A 19,588-nucleotide genomic window follows, 5' to 3' on the forward strand; every position below is an offset into this window, starting at 1 on the left:
GAGCTCCCCAGCTGATTCTAATATACTGCCAATACCATATATACACTAATCTAATCTACATAGACTTTACCATGTATAAGCACCACTTGGATAATTTATTAAACCAAATTCCTCAGCCCCATCCTCCAAAGAGTCTACAGGTTTGGAGTTGGGCCTGAGAATTTTCATTTCTAATGAGCTCCCAGATGGTGGGGTGGTCTTGCAGACCACACCTTAGTGGCTTTGCTTTAAGAGGAATATGCTTACTTTTCAGATGGGTTAGGACGGCCAGCTTTCCCCGCTCTGTTCCTCTGCTGAATTCCTATACATTTATTATCGTTCCATATAAAGTACCCATCCAATCAAATGATCAACATCTTACAGGCAAGATTTTTGTGTTTTCCATCTGTGGGCCACTCCTAGGAGTTGGTAGCTTGCACATAGTAGGTATTCAGTTGAAAAAGTGTAGGAGGGTCTCAGAGCTCCCTCCTACAGTGTTCCTTTTCTCCCTACCTGGTCTGCTAACCAGGTCCATCCATCATGGCCCTGAGCTCACTGGGAAGAATCAAGGCATCTATTTTTGAAGATGATGTGAAGGTAAATACCCGTCCAGTCCTAGAGATTTAGACTGCTTGAGGAGGCTGTTCCCATAATACCCCAGATGAAGTACAGCCATCTGGGGAGGTTTTGGCATCTACGAAAACCTACTGCTGAATCTGTTCCTTGAAGACATCCATTTTAGGATGTTATTTCCAATTTGGCATATAACAGAGCTGTGCAAGTCAATGAGGATTTAGAATCTCTGCTTCCTACAGAGGGCATCATATTTAAAGCATGTCCCTGACAAAGCAACACCGAGGGAACACAACTGCAAATCTCTTACAGGGGAATCATTTCTGGAGAAGCAGTTTCAGCTACCGCAACTACCAGATGGCAGTCAGCTCCCTAAAAAAATGCCTGAACTCTGTGCCTCTTTGCTGGGGCTGCCTTCCCTCAGAGCCCAGTGATAGAGACAGGACCCAAGGAGCTCATTTCTCTTGCCACACCACAACAATCCATCCCAATGTTATTCCCAAGGTTCATGTGATGGTGCCACAGAGTTTCCCCTCCAAAACACTAAGCTCAGGCAAAGGTAGAGTGCGTAATCTATAACATACTCTTTCCAGAGAGACTAACAGTAGTAACATGGATTGTTTTTATTTAGTTTGATACTTGGATAGAATAAATAAAAAAGCTCAGAAGACAGGGATGGTAAAAAGGGAAAAAAATGTTTTAAGGTTTAAAAAGAGTAGCATGGAGGCTGGTAAGTTACAGAAATTGTTTAACTCAATTTCTCCCCAAAATGGATTGAATTGCTTTTCTTCATCACTTCCTTTCTCACTTGGGAGTACCAACGAAATTCTATTACAGAGTCTCTGCCTTTCATCAGGGGATTGGAGCCAGAAAGAAGCTGCATTCAGTATTCGATCTGATTGAACAGGAACTTTTAGACCGATTTTTTAAAGTATAATTATGATGGCTAATTAACTATATAGTTTGAGAGTCAGCATAATCTGGTATGGAGGAACATGGACCTCAGAGGTAGACTGCCGGAGTCCAAAGCCTGGCTCTGCCACTCACTCACTATGTGACTCTCGCCAAGTTACGGAACCTCTCAGGCCTCAATTTCCCCATCTATAAAATGGGGCTAAAATGACCCCTACTTCACAGTATTGTTTGGAAGATTACTTGGGATAATTATAGACTATGTACATGCACACACATACATGTACGTACACACACATGACACATATATACAATATAAACACACACAGCACTGCTCTGGTGATAGAAACACTTCCTCTTTTATTTACAGTGCTCTCTTTCTCTCTCTCTCCCTCTCCCAAACCCCAAAGGCATCTGACCCCCAAGAAGAAAGCCATGCCTTTTCTTTTCTTTTATTGTTATTATTTTAAATAAAACCACTGACTATAGGGAAGAGTTCATTTAGAAGCCTTTTGGCTTTAGAGAATATAGATGTCTAGCTGCCTGGGGTTATGAGGCAGGTGACCTCTGGGGGCTCTCAAGGCTTCCTTCCAGACCTTGGGCACTGGGACCAGCACCCCCTTGAGGGGAGGAAATGGGGAGTTCATGGTCATAGTTGTTGAGTCAAGTCATCCGATGCCCACCACCACATGGGGGTGCAAAGTGAGCCTACCCCTCACCTCTGCTAAACCCGAATTATCCATCTGAGTTGGAATCAATTTGTCCTCTTTTCCTCCTCCATCTCCTTCATCTCATATTAATCCAGCAAACTCCAGGACAGTCCTGTAGGGGGAACCAGAGGCCTTTGCTTTCAGAACCCAAAAGGCCATAGAGAGCGCTAGGGAAGAAGTCAGGGCTGGAGTCAGGCCCAGACCCAGGGCCCCTTTCGTACCTTTTTTTTTTTTTTTTTTTGGCCTACAGAGACCTTGAGTAATTTAATTTGGGTACGGCGGTGGAGTTCCATTTCGATGCTGTACTAATGATTTTTCCACATCCATTCAAGAACGTTATTTACTTCTTTTAGATATAGGTTTTTACCATTAGTCCTTTAAACAAAAAGCACTTCAAGAAGCATTTGTTAAGCCTCTGCTGTTTAAAGAGTGTCCCAGATGCACAAAAAGTGAAACTCATGGTGCATTCTATCACAAGGCTCACCTGAGTAGCATAGGTCTGATAGCGGTTTCTGTGATGATGGAAATGTTCTGTATTTGTGCAGTCCCATACCACAGCTACGAACCACATGGTGCTATTGAATCCTTGAAATGTAGTATGACTGAGAAACTGAGCTTTCATTTCATTTTGATTAATCTATATTTAAATAGCTAAATGTGGCAACCGCTACGACCATCTCCGATAGCACAGCCCAGACTGAAAAGCCATCTTTACTTAGTCTGGTCTCCAAACCAGAAGCACTGGCTTCACTTGGGAACGTGTAGAATTAAATGACCTTTGACCCCAACCCACACCTCGTGAACCAGAAAGTAAATTTTAACAAGATCTGCTGCTTCATATGCAGGTTGGAGTTGGGGAAGCACCCGTCTAGGGAGGAATTAATTCAACACTCATAGTTAGAAGGTGTACACAAGTGGGTCTCATCCTTACTGCACTTTAAATGCAACTGCCTACATCCACCACCCCACCCCACCCCACTGCCAACCCCCAGCCCAGAGACTCCAATTTAATGGTTGGAGGTTTGACCTAAATATCATGAGTTTTCAAAGCTCTCTGGGGGATTTTCATGACAGCCAAATTTGAGAACTATTGCAGCACAGCCCAGGACAGTGGTTCTCAAATCAGGGTGAACTGCAGGGTTGGAAAACACAGATTGCTGGATCCAACTCAGAGTTTCCGATGCATTGGCTCTAGGCTGGGCTCTAAGAATCTAACAAGTTTCCAGGGGGTGCTGCTGCCACCACGCTGGGAACCACCCTCTGAGAACCACTGGCTTAGTAGTTTCAAAAGCAAAGGCTCCGGAATCAGACTGACCTGCATCCCGGATCCACCACTGACTACCTGGGAAAGTTACCTAACCCCCAAACCTCAGCTCTCTAAATCCTAAAATCCGACTAAAAGTATTTCCTCTTTGGGCTGCTTGTGAATGTTAACTGAGATAATGCTTATGAGATGGTGAGCCCAGTGTCTGCTCTTCGTAAGCTTTCAGTAATTATTCATCATTGTCATTATTGTAAGAAGATCCACTCACTCATTCATGCAACAAGCACAAACTATGAGCTAGGCACTGTTCAAGGCACTGGAGACACAGAAAAAAACAAGAACAAAATAGAAGAGCCGGTGAAGGTCGGTGTCACACTGCCATCATGGCACCTGAATTCTAACTGATAGTCTAAAACAGACTGATTCTACTGCTCTTATAGCACTAATCATAAAGGCAAAGGAAACAAAGGTCAGGCAGGAATATATTCCAGCTGGGAGAAAGTGTCACACAGCAGGTAGAGTCAGGGCTGTGCCGTAATGGGGAGAAGGATGCCAATCAGAGAGGGCGGGCATAAGCTCACTCCTGACTCAGCACAAGGAAGACGCAGAGGGCAAATGCAACTAGCAGCCTGGTGCATCTACCTGGAGCAGGAAACCCAGGAGAAGGGGCAGCTAGGAATCAGGGCTCCGTGTCTGGGCTGCCCAGGAGGGGTTGCCGCCACAGTCTGGCTAAACCACACTCTTGTGTTTTTGTTTTGCTTTTAAATCTCAACACACTGAAAATAACTGATGTCAGGAAACAAACCAGTCAAGGCTTTCACCCTTGATAATTCCTACCCAATGCAGAAGCTGGTCAACAGCAGGTCCAGGTATTAACCTCACCTCACCTAGTGTGTGGGGTTCTTCAAGCTAGGGAGCAGCTACGGGGCCAGATGCCCTTTGACGTGCACAGACAACAGAGAGACTCCTGAGACTGCAGCTGAGCCCCTGGAAGGGTGGCCACGAAAGGGAGAAAGTGGTGCTCTGACCATCCACTGCTTTCCTTGGGAAAATGGTGACTATTGAAACTTGTTCACCTCATGTGGCACTCTAAAATTCCGGTTTCTCTCTATTCTTTTTTTTTTCCAGATTTTATTGGGTAATTGGGAGAGGGGAACAGCGTTGGGGAATTGGGGGAAGGGGAACAGACAAGCTGTCCTTTTGTTCTTCAGTCTAGTTGTGGAGGACGTCGCTTCACTGGCCCATGTTGGTATTGTGATCATTGCGCTCTTCCCAGGTGAGACACAGCAGCCCAGCTCCAGGTCGAGCTGTTGTTCAGCATCTTAGCTGTAGAGGGCAGTGTCACTGGCCCTCATATGTGGGATCCAAACCGGGGTCCTGCTGCTCAGAGCTGGCATTCCAAGCCAACTCAACCAATGCGCCACTCGGCCGGCCCCTCTGTATTCTTTTAAGTAAACCCCAAAAAGACAAGAAAGCGTGAGGTCTAAAGAAAGAGGACTTTTAAATAGGGGAGATGCAGACCTAAAATGAACCATGGGTAACATGCACATCTGTCCAGTAATTCACCTGTTCTCAGAAAAATGAAGGAAAAAGAAAAAAAAGACACTACATGGAAGTGAGGATGAGGAGGGTCTCAGGCTCCAAACAGAATCTCCCAAAGGGTATCCTCCCAGAACAGGCTGGAAAAGTAAAAAGCGGTAAGGATGTGGAGGGCTCAGAACTCCAGCTGGAGCTTTTGGACTCCAAAAGTTGTGCTGTCACTAGTGGGCTGAACAGGATCATGGCTCCCAGCTCTAACTCTTCCTGGCTCTATGAGTTTGGACAAGTTACTTAACCCCTCTGAGGCTCTTTAGCAAAATGGGAATAATAATAATAATAATAATAATAATAATAATAATAATAATAATAATAATAAATAATACCTCTTTTGGTAGGCAGACTAATGCCCCCTCCAAAAACATGTTCATGGTAATCCTCGGAGCCTTTGACTATGGTAACTTACATGGCAAAAGGCAATCAAAGTTGCACACAAATTAAGGATGCTAATCAGCTGACCTTAAAACGGGAAGTTGAGCCTGGATTGTCCAGGTGGGTCCCCAGTTCAATCACAAGGGTCCTTGAAAGTAGAAGACACAGGCAGAAAAGAGTCAGGGAGGTGATAACAGAGAGTGAGGTCAGAGACACGCAGTGCGAGAGGGAGCCAGCCCTCTGCTGCTGGCCTTAAAGATGGAGGAAGAGGCCACGAGCCAAGGAACGTGGGCGGCCCCTGGAAGCTGGAAAAGGCCAGGCAATGGAATCTTCCTTCAAGCCTTCAGAAAGAAACACAGCCCTGAAGACACGGTAATCTTAGCCCAGGCAGATCTATGTTGACTTCTAACCTACAGGGTTGTAAGATAATAAACTTGTGTTGTTTTAAGACACTATTTTTGTGGCGATGTGTTACCGCAGCAAGAGAAGCTGATACATCCATCTTGCAGGGCTGTGTGGCCGATGCCTTATCTGGGACGCTATTGTCACCGTGGGCACTTGCTGTCCACACACAAAAGGCGTCTCTCCCCTCAGAACTGCTGGCTGTTGCCACTCTGCCTTGGCTCACCCATCGTCACAAGCCTCAGCTGAGCCCAGAAGCCTCCTGGCAGCCCTCCACCCACATGAGCTCTTTCTCCTCTGAACTCCCACGCCCCTTCTAGCCTGTACCTGGTAATTTCAGCCTTAATTACATAGCGGATAGTGTTACCTGTTGTTGCTGCATGTGGGTTTATTTTGGCTCCAAAACTAGATTGGTCACAAACAGGAACTATGTTTTGTCCTTTTGTTGTTGTTGTTTTTAAGGACCTGTACTTTTTTTTACAATCCTGTTCTTATCACCTTTTGACACAAAAAAGGACTGCCTGGGCATATATTTATAAGCAGATATCCTAAATCATTTTAATTGCCCTGTGCCTGGGCACTACTCATTTTTCTATATTTTTTTAGCCAAGTTTTCTGTTTTCTAGCAGGGTCTGCTAAAGGTTGTAAAGTCTAAGGTCCAAGGCCAAGTCTAACATGGGCTAGAGAACCAGGTTTACAGTTTTTCTGTCACGGTTCAGTGACTGTGGCCCCTTACCAGCCCCTGATTTCATCAGTCAGAGAAGAGAGGACAACGTGAGATAAAGACGATGGCCAAGCATGTTCCTCTGATTCCCACGCTGAGCACACAGTAGGTGCTCAATAAAATAGGTCAGATGACTGGCCAGTGAGTGCATTACAATTTTTTCTCTACTCTCTCTCTTCTTTGAACCACACAAGATGACCTTCAACAAAAATATATAAATAAGTACATAAAGGAGGCCCAGCCCACTGACTTTCCTTGGGGATCCAGTTCCCACAAGAATGAGACAAACAAACAAAAGAGTTCTCCCCAGAGCATGTTATTCAAGTCTCAAAATAAGACCCATCTCTCATTTCAAGGTACATTTATTTTAGTGAGGTAGGATAAAAATTTTGTGAGAGAAACAGAAACGAATAAGCTGTTGTGTGGGAATAGGAATTAAAATAAGCAGTGACTTGCCGCCAGCCGACGTGGATGTCCTCACATCCCGCAGCCTTATTTTTAGTTCCATTCTGGCTTGTTTTCTTCGCTGGCGCTTTAAGATATGATAGGTAGGTTGGAAAGAGAGACCCAGGGTAATCATTAAGCCCGTCCTAGGTACATGGTGCTTTCCTCACATTACCTCACTGAATCCCCACTTCAACTTTACGAGGAGAGTGCATTCATATCCCTATTGTACAGGTGAGAAAATGGAGTTTCAGACAGGTAAAATGACCGAGCTCAAGGTGACCCATCAGCAAGAGGCTGGGGCAAGACGTGAACTGAGGCGGTGGAGCTCAGAGCTGGGCTCTGCTCCCCTCTGCTCTATTGACTGAGGGTTTGTGGCAGCCCCCAGTCTCTCTCTCTCTCCCTCTCTCTCTCTCCCTCACTCTCTCTCTCTCTCTCTCTGGTAAAGCAGGTCTGATCCCAAAAAAGCTAAGGATATACCTGGACTTAGGCTATACCATGCTAGCTCTGTGGTCCTAGTGGCAACTCTAGAAACGGGAGGTGGGCAAGGAGGAATGAGAAAGAGAAGAGGACACATGAGGGTGCATGTTCTTAAGTCCGATCTCTTCCCTGCCTGCCTGAAGTGAAGGGTTCTGTAAGAACAGATGGAGGAGTGCCACAGACAGCAGCAAAATCAGCTCAGCCACCCCCACCAAGTCCTCAAAACCCAAAAGCTTTTCAGGGTAAGGACAACAAAAGTGTGGACATAAAGTCAGACCAAATCTGGAGCAAGCCACCCCTACACCATGTCCAGGCTGTGTGACCTTTGACTAGAGCGTTAACCTCTCTGAGCCTCTGTTTCCTTATCTACAAAATGGGGAGAATTAGTTCCTAGCTCATAGGATTGCTCTGAGGATTGACTGAGTTCATGTATGGAAGGGGCTTATCAGAGTGCCCAGCACATAGTAGAACCAGATTTAACATTCGCTGCTATTATGAATACACCATCACATGCACACAATAAATACATACTATGCTATATAATATGCAACCATATATTAAGAAATCAAATGGGGTGTGGCTATGCTCTGGGAAAGGTCAGGGCAGGGGTCATGGCGCCCATTCTCTTTTTTATCCCCCAAAAGGCCAGCTACAGCACAGCACCCTGCTCTCGGCCAGGCTCCAGAAGTGTGTGCAGGAGAACCAGGGGCGACTTTAGTTTCCTGCATCTCATCCCAAACCTGAGCCAGTAAAGGCAGCACCTTTTCATTTTCCAAGAGGAGGGCAACACTTTCTGAAATGCCCCATTTAATGGGATTATTCCCTCTCTTTATAGGCCATCCCTCATGGGAATGTTCCTTTTATCTCTGGCAGCTCATCGGTACAACAGTCGTTTCACGATGTAATAACCCGTGTATTAAATCAGACACGGGAACCTCCCTGAAATACTATTATACTGAATTCTCTTCCATAAGAGGCAAACCAGTTTTGAATCTCACCCAAGGAGCTTCGTTACCAAAGAACAGGAAGTAATATTTCACTAAAGGTGTTTTCTCTTGCAAGAGGAGAAAGATTAGTGGTAGTGGTTGTTGTTACTTCATAGCCTAAAAGGTCGTTGGTCTAGGTTTTCAGTTTCAAAGCACCTATGCTCCTAATATACTATATAACATACTTATTTATTAGACTCATTTTTTCCTGTTCTTCCCCTACTGCAATGTCAAAGGGATAGTATGCTATTTTATTCACTGTTGTTTCCTAATCATCTGAAAAATTGACTGGTATATAGTAGGTGTTTAATAAATATTGTAGAATTAATAAACAAATTGAAGCACCTTTCAGAGAATAGGTTTTTTGGTTTTTTTTGGAGAGCAACCAGGCAACCACAGTTGATGCCAAAGTGTAACTCAATTTCTTCCCTTTTCTCTTTTTTCCCATTTTTCTGTTTGCTCTGATAGATTTTCACTAAGTCCAAACACAACTCCAAAAATTAGGATTAAATCGTCCACAAAAAGGCATGGGTTTTTAAAACAGCTAAGCTCTCCTGACACTAAGCATCTTTAGGGAGCCTTTCACTTACAAGGAGCCTGGGCTCCACAGCCTTACCTGGCTGCAGCGGAGGGATGTCTCCACCACAGTCATGAAGGGGGTCTCCTCAATCATCTAAGACCCCAAGGGACCAAAGGAGAATGAACCCTCACATAACATTCTGATTCATGAAGTGTGAGGACTGGAAGGAAATTTAGTCCAAACCTCCCATGTTTCAGATGGGAAAACTGAGGGTCCAGAAAAGGAAAGTGGCTGTTCAAAAGAGCACAGGGTCTTTAGAACACAGCCAGGAAATGAAGGCAGATTCCTTTCCTTCCTTTCCTCCTTCCTTTCCTCTCTTTCTTCCTCTATCCCTCTACATTCCTCCTGTCTTCCTTTTCTCCCTTCCTTCATTCCTTATGTCTTTGTTTAAGGTCGTGTGTGTGTGTGTGTGTGTGTGTGCACGTGCACACATGCATGTGTGGACTCTTTGCCACAAGATGGTTTAGAAGGAGCCCTGGTTAGCAGCCCACATATAATTTTGACTCAGAAATGTTAGTGATTTAATTTCACTAACTTCTCTGCCCTCCCCAACAACCTAGATCCCAAATTTCCCCAAATTTCCCATTAATAATGCAAATGTCTTAGAGATTTTCTGAGCTGAAAGAACCTTATAGATCAACTAGCCTAACCTTTACTTTACAGATGAAAAACAACAGGCCGAGTGATGAAAAGTGAGTCCGTTGGGTCACAGAGCCAGTTAACTGCTAAGCTGCGGCAGCCAGGACCCTTGGCACCAGAGCAAATTTAGGTCACGCTGAGGACACATCTCAGATTTGTGTGCAGCTCTAATGGTCTCATCGTGTTGGCTGGAAAACCCAATCTGAGCAAGCACATCTCAAATCAAGTATGAAAACTTTGCCACTGAGCAAGCAAATACAGTTCTAATGAGAGAACTGGCAGAAAGGAGAATCCCTAAAGGAAACACACACATGTGCACACACATATATGTATGCATGTGATTGTTGCATATATTATATATAAAAATGCTTATTTTTTTTAAATATTTGATGCTAGGTATATAATAAATTCACAGTGCTAACAAGGACATCAAAACATATTGCTAGTGGAAGCATATCTTGACATAACATTTCTGAAACATAATCCATCCATATCTGTACAAACAAAAATACACATATTCTTTGATCTAACACGTCCTCTTCCAGCAACCTAGGACTATCTAAGGAAATAGAATCATATAGATATATAGATGACGGTGTTTAGTCAACCATTGTTTATAGTAGAAAAAGAAAACCATCAGGGGTCCACATTAGTGTTGTAGCTGAATAAACTGTAGTGTAACAATTTATGAAATTTTGTGTGGCTGTTATAAAATGACTTATTACAGAGCTGAAGGGCTCTCCATATCATTTATTGGTAAGAAAGCCACACTGCAGTACAATGTGATTGATACAAGTATTTTGTACAAAGACCACTGCCTCTAAAAGACTACTATATGTGCACACCCATGTTTGTTTGTGGTGGAAATAGCAAAAAGGAAAGTTGTGGAAGTCTGTTAACACTGAGAGCAGGCAGTGATGGATACGAGGGGAAGAGATGACTAATATTTTCTTTATATATACATCTTTGGATGTTTATATTGACTATATAACACATATATATTATTTTGAAAAAAAATTGGGTTAAGACCAAAAATTTCTAAAAATAAAAACAGATGGAACCCACAGAGTCCTCTAAGTCCTGTTTCAGCCTCCCTTCTTCCCCTGTAGACCCGTGGCAGCAGAAACAGTCTGAGAAAATTATTCAGTGCAGCAAGGAGAACCTCTAAGTTATTTCTCTCAGCCTTTAGCTGCCATAACCATCCTCTGAGCTACTTTTCCCACTAAATTGTCCTAATCCCGATACAGGAAGTGACCTGCACACAGAGACAGGAAATGAGATGTGAACACAGCATCAGCAAAAGCTCTTCCTTTAACGCAGAGAGGGAGCTTGATCTCCCTCAAAGTGAGAGGTGACTCAAGACATTTTACCTTACCCTGCCCCCAAAGGAACTCGTAACTATAAATAATCCATGCAGGACCCACTTTTCATAAAACGAAGCAGCAGCTAGTCGCCAACTTTGGCAGATAGGCCTTCTGGGCCACACGAACCAGCTACTCGGAAAGCTGGCCTTGCCCCATGGGCTTAGGTGCCCAATACTGACTTCGAGTTGAAGGAACAGTGACAGAACCATGAATGGAGAGGTCCTGGCTGTCACTGTGAGGACCACTAGGATTCAACAACAATTCAACTTCATTACCTTCAGCACAAACTGCGCGAATCATGTAGTCTAGTGCTCCAAAGAGAACTGTCGCCATCAACTTCTGAAACTCTCAGAGTTGTTCACATTAATACACAAAACTTTCTTTCTGTCAGGACCGCCCAGCCCTCTGATCCATGCTAGATTCTATATTTCAGCCATGGCTCTGGAACTGATAAGAAGGAAGGAAGAGAGATGGACTTACCAAGCCAACTTCTGTTTAAGTATACAGATACAAACACTGGGGGGACCGTGAAGAAATCTACCACAGAGTTCACTTCCAGCCAGAACCACAGCTTATCGTTGGCTGCAATAAACTGGGGGAAAGAAACAAGAAGAAGAAAACAATGAGAAGCATGGCGCAGGCACTCGAACTCTACTCTTGCCAAAGTGTATGCTTTGGTTTTTCCTGGGGGTCTGGAGGGAGATGTTATGTTCGTCTCATATCTATACCAATCCCATGCTGTTTTTGTCTTAGAATTCAGACACACAGGCTTTTCTAAAGAGTGATTATATGCTCGGTTAGCCTTGGCGAAAGCTTAGGCAGTACATACCTCTATGGTTTCCAATAGCATCACAGGGAAGGCTGAGTGGTCTCACCTTCATTAGACTCTCTAATGTATAATATGTGCATGCATTCATTCACGCACACATGCATGTACGTGTACACACACACACACACACACACCTGTGCAATCCATATTTTTACAGCTCTCATCGTAAACAGGGTCTAATATAAAACCCCCCAAGCCCCAAATTGTGCAACCCTACCCCCTCGATCCCACCCTCACAACTGTTCTTTCAGGATTTGGCTAAGTGAGCACTAATAAACATAATTTTAAGGGTAGAAAGGTTTTTTGGTTCGATTTAAGGGAACAATGCCCTCGTGTCTGAATAGAGGGAAGAGAAGCAGGCGGCCAGTGGAGGCATAATAGTTATTTCAATCCCTATTTCTCCCCCTGTGAACACAATTAACACATCTTCAGGAAATGCTGTGCTAAGGAAATGGCTTGCTCACAGACTGAAAATCAGATCGCAAGTCTGCTGTCCCCCTGGAAACACTGGGCTCCATTGTGCCTGTGAGAGCAGACACTGGGTGGGGGACATGGGGTAGCAGGGGGGTACCCTAGATCCCAGACTGGCACGCCCCCCTCACCCCGCCCTGTGATACTAAACAGTGTTGCCCAAACTTACCCGCAAGCCAAAATAGAGCAGGAAGAACACGTTGAAAGCCATGTCGATCTGTAATGTGAAATCTTTGTAGAAATTCTGGCAGGATTCTATTGGGCTATCAGACAGGAAGAAGAAAAAGCAAGGGGTAAGTGCAAAGCATCGTCAAGTCTCCCACAACCCTGTGCGGTGGTGGTGCTCGGGGTAGAGGACAAAATGGATATTCACAAAATAAAACATTTAGTCTTTGGACCCCCTGTGATAATCAAGCAAGCATTGCCAAAGGGTCTTTCCATTCAACCATTCAGTCATTTGTTCTTTATGTGTGTTTGTAACTTTACATATCTATTCTTTTTATCATCATTCAACAGTTGAGCTAAGACTCTAAAGAGGATCATGCAGACACCTTGGAGGAAGGACAGGCAGGAGACACCACTCAATTCCTAATTTCATATTAACCCTTAAAGAACTGACTTTTTCTTTTAGAGAACACATACCAAAGCTAAAAACAGTCCCCCATACCCTCCAGCACGTTGGGAGTGGAGCCCATTTTCAGTTAAACACAGTGGTTGTGTTTTGACCTTTTTAAAGCTGTCAGTTGATTAATAATAAAGGACCCAGGAGCATCTCGGGAAAGCTGTGGAGGAGAGGATCCTGGGTGATGTTCTGGCTAGACACCGTATGGACTTTATTGTGCAGCATTCTGATCTGTGGAAAGAAGCATTGCCCAACTGATAAAGTTCAAGGCCATTAAACCAAAATGTTGAAGCAGTACTCTAAGGGTTAATTTTAATTTATCTTTTTGGCATGCAGTTTAATTGGCTTTGTGTGTGTCAAGCAGCCAATGCGAACCCCCAGCAGACTCTACTTTGTGCAAGAGGAGGCAGTTCCAAAAGGTACTACTATACAAACTGGTACATGGCTTCCATGTGCTTTCCCGAGACAAACTGATCAAAGGATCAGTGTGTGAAAAGTCCCAAGTGTGGGGCTGGGTGGGAAGCAGGAAAGCCTCATAAGCATCTCAAAGCTGTGAATGAAAATTCATAATATATTGTTATCTAAAAGCAAACGATAACACTTCAGGCCAGGAACATAAAGAAGGTGAGGTGAGGGAAAGGGAAGAGAGTATGGGGAAAAGCAAGATATTTTCCCCCGGTGGGAAGCAAAGTAGACCTCCGGGCCAGGAGAGGGCTAGTTTGAGAAGTGCAGGATGGAGGATTTCCGAGTATCACCACTTTGGAAATCACTGTAGGCAATACCAGTTAGTATAGTTGTACTTCTACAATATAAGGACAATACTTGGTGATTCAACAGGCAGGAATCGGTGCAGTACAGAAATGCAGGGCCCACCTAGCAGCATGGTGGGTCAGTCTATGGAACTCTCTCATATTGCATGCACTGGATTTATCCATTCTTCATCTTGGTTACAAGTCAAACATGCCCTTTGTCATCTCTCAAATCACAAATATGTGAGGGGAGGGTCCTCCAAACAAGCATCAAGAGTAATCTCTATTTGCATTTACAAACTAAGTGGGCTGAACAAAAAAAGAAACACTGAAAAACAATTCTTTTATAAAGGAAGTGACAACTGCTAGGTTTTCACTGAGGTCGAGAAATTAGAGGAATTTGTTTAGTCCAATGTTAAAAGGAGACAGGAGAGAAAGCTAAACATGGCCGTCTACAGCTGCTCTTTGCCTGCTCTCCTACACAGGTATTAAGTTAAAAAAAAAAAAAAAAGAAAATCTAGACCTAGAATTAATAAGTGACACTTCAATTCCCAAGTCATGCTGGCATTTTGTTTTGTTTCAAGAACAAGACCCACAAGGTTCACAGGTGCCAGAGTTCTTAGCTACTGGAGCTGCACTGAAAAGAAGTACATGAACTAGGTTGACCAGAAACCCACTACAGATCCCAAGGGATGAAGAGACAATGCATCTCTGTGCTATGTGAGCCATTGGTATGATGTGCTCCTGAAGAATAAAGCGTGTGTGTGTGTGTGTGTGTGTGTGTGTGTGTGTAAGCGAGTGAGCAAGAGAGTGAGGATTGGGAGATCTGTTGGTAAATGCTGCACTCATGGCTCCATGTGTGCTGGCAGTCACTCGGCTGTGCCTTATAAATTCGTATTTATTAAGACTGATGTGTAGACACAAGGGGACAGGGAGAAAACCGTGGTTCCCAAGTCTATTATGGGAAATCCACTACCCCTTCACCAAGGCCAAATAATAACCTTACTATTGCCCTCACAATAGTTATTGGTGGAGTTACTGTTGGCATATTTGGGGCCCTATGAGTTCCCTCGCTCCTATTAATTCCATGGCCTCTGTGGTTAATTTGGTAGTAATCTTGAAATACATCTAGTAGGGAAACTATTTGCAAGGCTGTGGAAGAGAATAGAACCGTGGGGCAAGTGATGTTATGGGGGAAGCCATTGAGGATGTTTTGGTTCCACATAAATGGAAGCAGATGTTCAAAAGAGCATAAGGAATCAGGCGGTAGCAACCTCTTTCCATTGTTCGGTGCCTTCCTGGTCCTTTCTGCTGCTCTCTCCTACTTTGCCCATTCCAAAAGGCAACAATAAAAGGGCTTGATGCCAAAGACACAGGGTTGAAAAATACACCTCAACAACACCCCTGATTGACACAGAACAAGGTTGAAACCATAATAGACCTTTTTTTCTATCAAATTTAGAGCTGATTTAATCATTGTTTCATATCGTTCCTTGAGTCCTAGACTTTGAGCTGAAATAATAAAGGAAGTGAATTATGCTGCTGGTGCTGGTGGCTTTCCCTTTGGCTAAAGCTCACTGTTCAATGAAAGAGGGGGAGAGAAACAGGAAACTTGGGGACAAAAGAGGGCCAAACCCTGGGATCCAGGTAGGACCAGAGTCCTCTGGGAGTCTGTTTTCAACCCCTTTTTAGCTCTTTGCTTTTTGATCTGAAAGCCCAAGGAGAAATATCCTGCATAGTTTTTTTTCAAGTAGCAATAGAAATATTTATCAGGATCCCCTCCGAGCTAAATCCTGAGTGCCTTTAGCCCATGGACTCACACAATCAGGGACCACAGAGGGGAGATCCCAAACCCCCATCATTTCATTCCCCAGATGGCAAAAACCCACGGAGAAGTTCAGTGGTGTTATAAAAAGAAAATACATAATTCAACAACAAAAGGGTTGGCCATATCAGCCAGATTTATTTTCCTCCCAAAGAGACTTTATCGTAATGATTAATGCTCAGTGTTGGATGAAGAATGAAATACAAACTCCTCTTCCTTCTTGTGTAAAATAGTTCCTTGTCTAGATACACAGACATTTCAAGAGCTAGAAATCACTTTTTTTAAATTACAAAGGAAAGTGACTCCGGATTACACACTTAAATTTGAATTGTCATTCTCATGAGGCATACCCCCATCAGAACAGGCTTTCTATGGACATATGTTGCCAATGGGGGAGGGAGGCGGGGAAGTGGAGCTTTAAGAATTGAAATAAGGACGCTAGTTCAGATCCTGGTAGTAGAAAACTGACTTTCCCTAAATTGTTCTTGGTTAACTAATGACTTAGTAACTAGAGAACACCAAATATTGGTAAGCTAAAGAACTATTGATTCCTAGGCTCTCACAGTTCATGGATCAAGTGTGATACTAAAACCTTAGGCAAATTCAGTGTTTTGATCAGGTCTCTCTGATTGGGACACCTTCAAAAGAACTTCAATAAAGAGCTGCTTCTTATAGGATAAAAGTTCAAGTGTAGGAAAGAGGTTAAAATACAAACTCCCCTTTTCTCTTGACCATCAGCTAAGCACATCCTCAGTATCTGGCCGTCTCTATATAGAGAAACATGAGATTCACCCAAAGTGGGACATTCATCTCTTCCTTCATCAATTTAACCATTTAATAGCCAATGCAGACCCACGCCCAGGAAGATCTGAAGTCCTTCTTGAAGACTGACTTGAGAACTTGTCTTTCCAAAGTGCAAGGCAAGCCATGGCTACCCAGGTTTTCTTTCAAAGGGCAGAGGGCTGAACACAAAAATCTCACTTCTAGCAGTTCTTCCTCTGGACATCTGCATCATCTCCAAAAGTGAAGTAGTTGTCTATTCAGCCTCTACATTTCCCTGGTGTTTTCTGAAGTCTGGTTTCCTAACTCCCTGAGTCTGGCTGTCCAACCCTGTGAAGATATTTCTCCAGGGCAGTGGTTCTCTACCTTCAGAATGCACCTGGAGGGCTTGTTAAAACACTGGTGGACCCCAGCTCTCAGAATGTCCAATTTAGTAGGTCTCGGATAGGGTCCCGAGAATTTGCATTTCCAGCTGTTTTCCAGATGCTGCTGCTTATCCAGGGACCACACTTTGCCAAACACTGCTCTAGAAGAATGTTCTTGCAGCTACACACTAATTATAGGTGTTGCTGCTTGAGAAGTTCCCCATTCAGACCTGAACAGAGATGAGGAAACGTTTGAGCCTGCCCTTAGATAACCAGCTGCATACGACTTAACTCATTACTGAGATCAAAGGTGTGAACAGATATTTTCAGTTTCAGATGTGAACATGGGAGAAAAAAATTAAGACGATACAGGGAAGTAATTACAGCATCGCTATGCAAGCTTCACCAGTGACACTCCAATTAAGCATCAAAATGTGCCTGAGCAGCACATTTTGAGTTTAAGATTAAAAGGAAAAATGATGAAGTATAGGTGGGGAGAGGTTATAAAGACCATCATTTATTAGAGATAAAGAAATGGTTAGCAGCTAAGGAACAACAACAGCAGCAAACATCCGAGATGATTTAGTAAATAACAGCACGAGAGGGAAGGGACTAGCTAAGGAACAAAACAGCACTTTGAGAAATAATTTCCAATATTTAAATTCCCCTCACTCCTGTGGCTAGTCCCTTTTTAAATTGGATGGAGCCTTTTCAATTCCCACCAGGATTATGGACCACCAGAGTTCAGGCCTAAGCACCACAGACACAAATCAATACAAGAAGCTTAATGATTCCAGACACTTCTCCTAGTCTCACCTCTGCAATGTTGCCAGATTAATTTAATTAAAAGATGTCATTCGTCCATCATCATGGCTCCCTCCTGCCTCGTACAGCTACTCTAAGCCTGGCCGTGAAGAACCTCTAAAACCCAGCCTCGCTCTGCGTTGCCCATTTTCTTTTCTGCCATGCTCCAGCCAAGACCTTTGCTGCTGTGAGCTGGTGCCTTCGTTATTTCATATTCCTAATTCTAAAGCTACGCTGTTGCTGTGGCCTCTTCAAATGCTGCTCCACCTTTGTGTTCAAACCTTAGGCAGCCTTCAAGGTCAACTGAAAGTCATGGCTCGGCAAATTACTCATGCCCTCACTGACCTTTCCCATTTGAATTCTTACAGCCTTCAGAGCAAAGAATTCTAAACCATCTCATAATGTTGATTATTATTTAATTCAATATAATAATACCTGGTAATTGTATAGAGTTTATAAATACTATTGCATTTGGTCCTCACAACTTGGCAAAAGAGATATTTTGTTATACTCTCCACTTTGCAGACAGGGAAGCAGAGGCTCAGAAACCTGCCCAAGGTCATGCAGCTAAGTGGTAGTGGGGACAGAGCCTCAATATCCCTTCTTCCATACCACCTTACTTCTCCAGATAAATTGTAACATCCTTGGAGGGGGAAAAAGAAACGTAAGACACAGTATCTGCTATACACAGAGCCCAGCATGGAATTTATGTAAAAACAGTGGGGATTGACTGATTTCTGGGGGAGGTAAAACTGCCCTAGAAAAAAATTCATGTGTGTGTCACATGGTCTGGGAAAATTCAGAGGAAGCTGGCATATCCAACCTACCTTTACCCCTGCTCCATAAAGGCTGTCAGGTGGGACATTACTAACCCACAGAAGGCTTTCCTGGGGCCCTGAGTGGTGGTAACACCATGGAGCCTGACCCCATCAGCTGAGGGCAAGTTCCTCTGTTTAAAGAGGAGGTAACTCATAGTTATCCATCGGCTTAATGATAGATGATGACCCTCAAAATGCCCCAATTTTCTCTCTTATTCTAGAAGAACAACAATGAGCATAGTAATGGATGATACTATTTAGATACTCTGAACACTTCTAATTATGAACTACTCATAGACAATTAATAAGCTTTGCATCCATTTCTATTCAAGGGAATTTTTTAAATTGATGGCATCATATAGTAGCAAATACGATAGAACCTATCTGCAACCAAGAGGGAGTAAATCAAGAGGACTTCCAGAACTGCTTCAGAAAGTGGCAAGAATGATGGGATAAGTGTGTTCGAAGTGGAGGGGAGTATTTGAGGAAGGTTAATGACAATGTTGTCTTTTAGTGTAATAATTTATTTTTAATTTAAACATTCACCGTATTGTTTGATCACCTCATATGGTACATATAACATACAAAAAGTGTGTTGATTTACTGTTTATGTTATAGATAAGGCTTCCAGTCAACAGTTGGCTATTAGTAGTTAATGTTTTGGGGAGTCAAAAGTTATATATAAATTTGAGTGCATGGGGGTCAGTGCCCCTAATCCTTGCACTGTTCAAGGGTCAACTATTCTCCAAATTAGAAACCAATGTTTTTATTCATATAATTTTAAGTCTCAGGAAAATATCTTTCAAGCTAATAACAATAGTAAATTCAGTGTGAATGACATGATACTAATTAATCACTGAGAAAGCAATAATCTTTGTATAGAACATTGTCTGCTAAACTGGACAGACAGTACCCTAGAACTGCCCAGTCCTCCAATGGATCAAAGTTGAAAGCTTCCTATCTTTTTGCTTCTCTTTGTGCCTCCATTTAAATTACCTTGACAGAGTTACGTAGTTAAGAGCTTATCTTTTTAATGTTGGTGCTTTTGGTATGTACACTGGGTGGGGCCTATAAGTTGTGTATTTCTTATTAATTTTACCAAACAGAAACAAGTCTCTTCTGTTCATCATCATTTAGACGTTGGCCCACAACATCTTGGAGTAGATATCTTCTAAGATATTGCTATTGTTGATGGGTGAGTTTGTGTTCAATCATTAATCAATACTAATGATAATAACATCAAAATGGGCCTTTTTTTAATTTTAAAACACTTTTCTCAGATCTTGCAATGGTTCTAATG

General features: G+C 43.2%; 1 protein-coding gene across 40 annotated transcripts in view; it reads right to left on the minus strand.

Moving 5' to 3' along the window:
* Positions 1 to 19,588, minus strand: part of KCNMA1 (potassium calcium-activated channel subfamily M alpha 1) — a 744,819-nt gene that overhangs the window by 287,723 nt on the left and 437,508 nt on the right. For all 40 annotated transcript variants that reach the window (XM_019657024.1, XM_019657023.1, XM_019657013.1 and 37 more), the window contains exons 4-5: positions 12,495 to 12,588; positions 11,506 to 11,617 (exon numbers count right to left, since the gene is read on the minus strand). In XM_019657024.1, the coding sequence (XP_019512569.1) occupies positions 11,506 to 11,617; positions 12,495 to 12,588 (206 nt within the window). The remainder of the gene's footprint in view (positions 1 to 11,505; positions 11,618 to 12,494; positions 12,589 to 19,588) is intronic.

Source organism: Hipposideros armiger, unplaced genomic scaffold, assembly GCF_001890085.2.
Source record: "Hipposideros armiger isolate ML-2016 unplaced genomic scaffold, ASM189008v1 scaffold_272, whole genome shotgun sequence".
Lineage (NCBI taxonomy): Eukaryota > Metazoa > Chordata > Mammalia > Chiroptera > Hipposideridae > Hipposideros > Hipposideros armiger.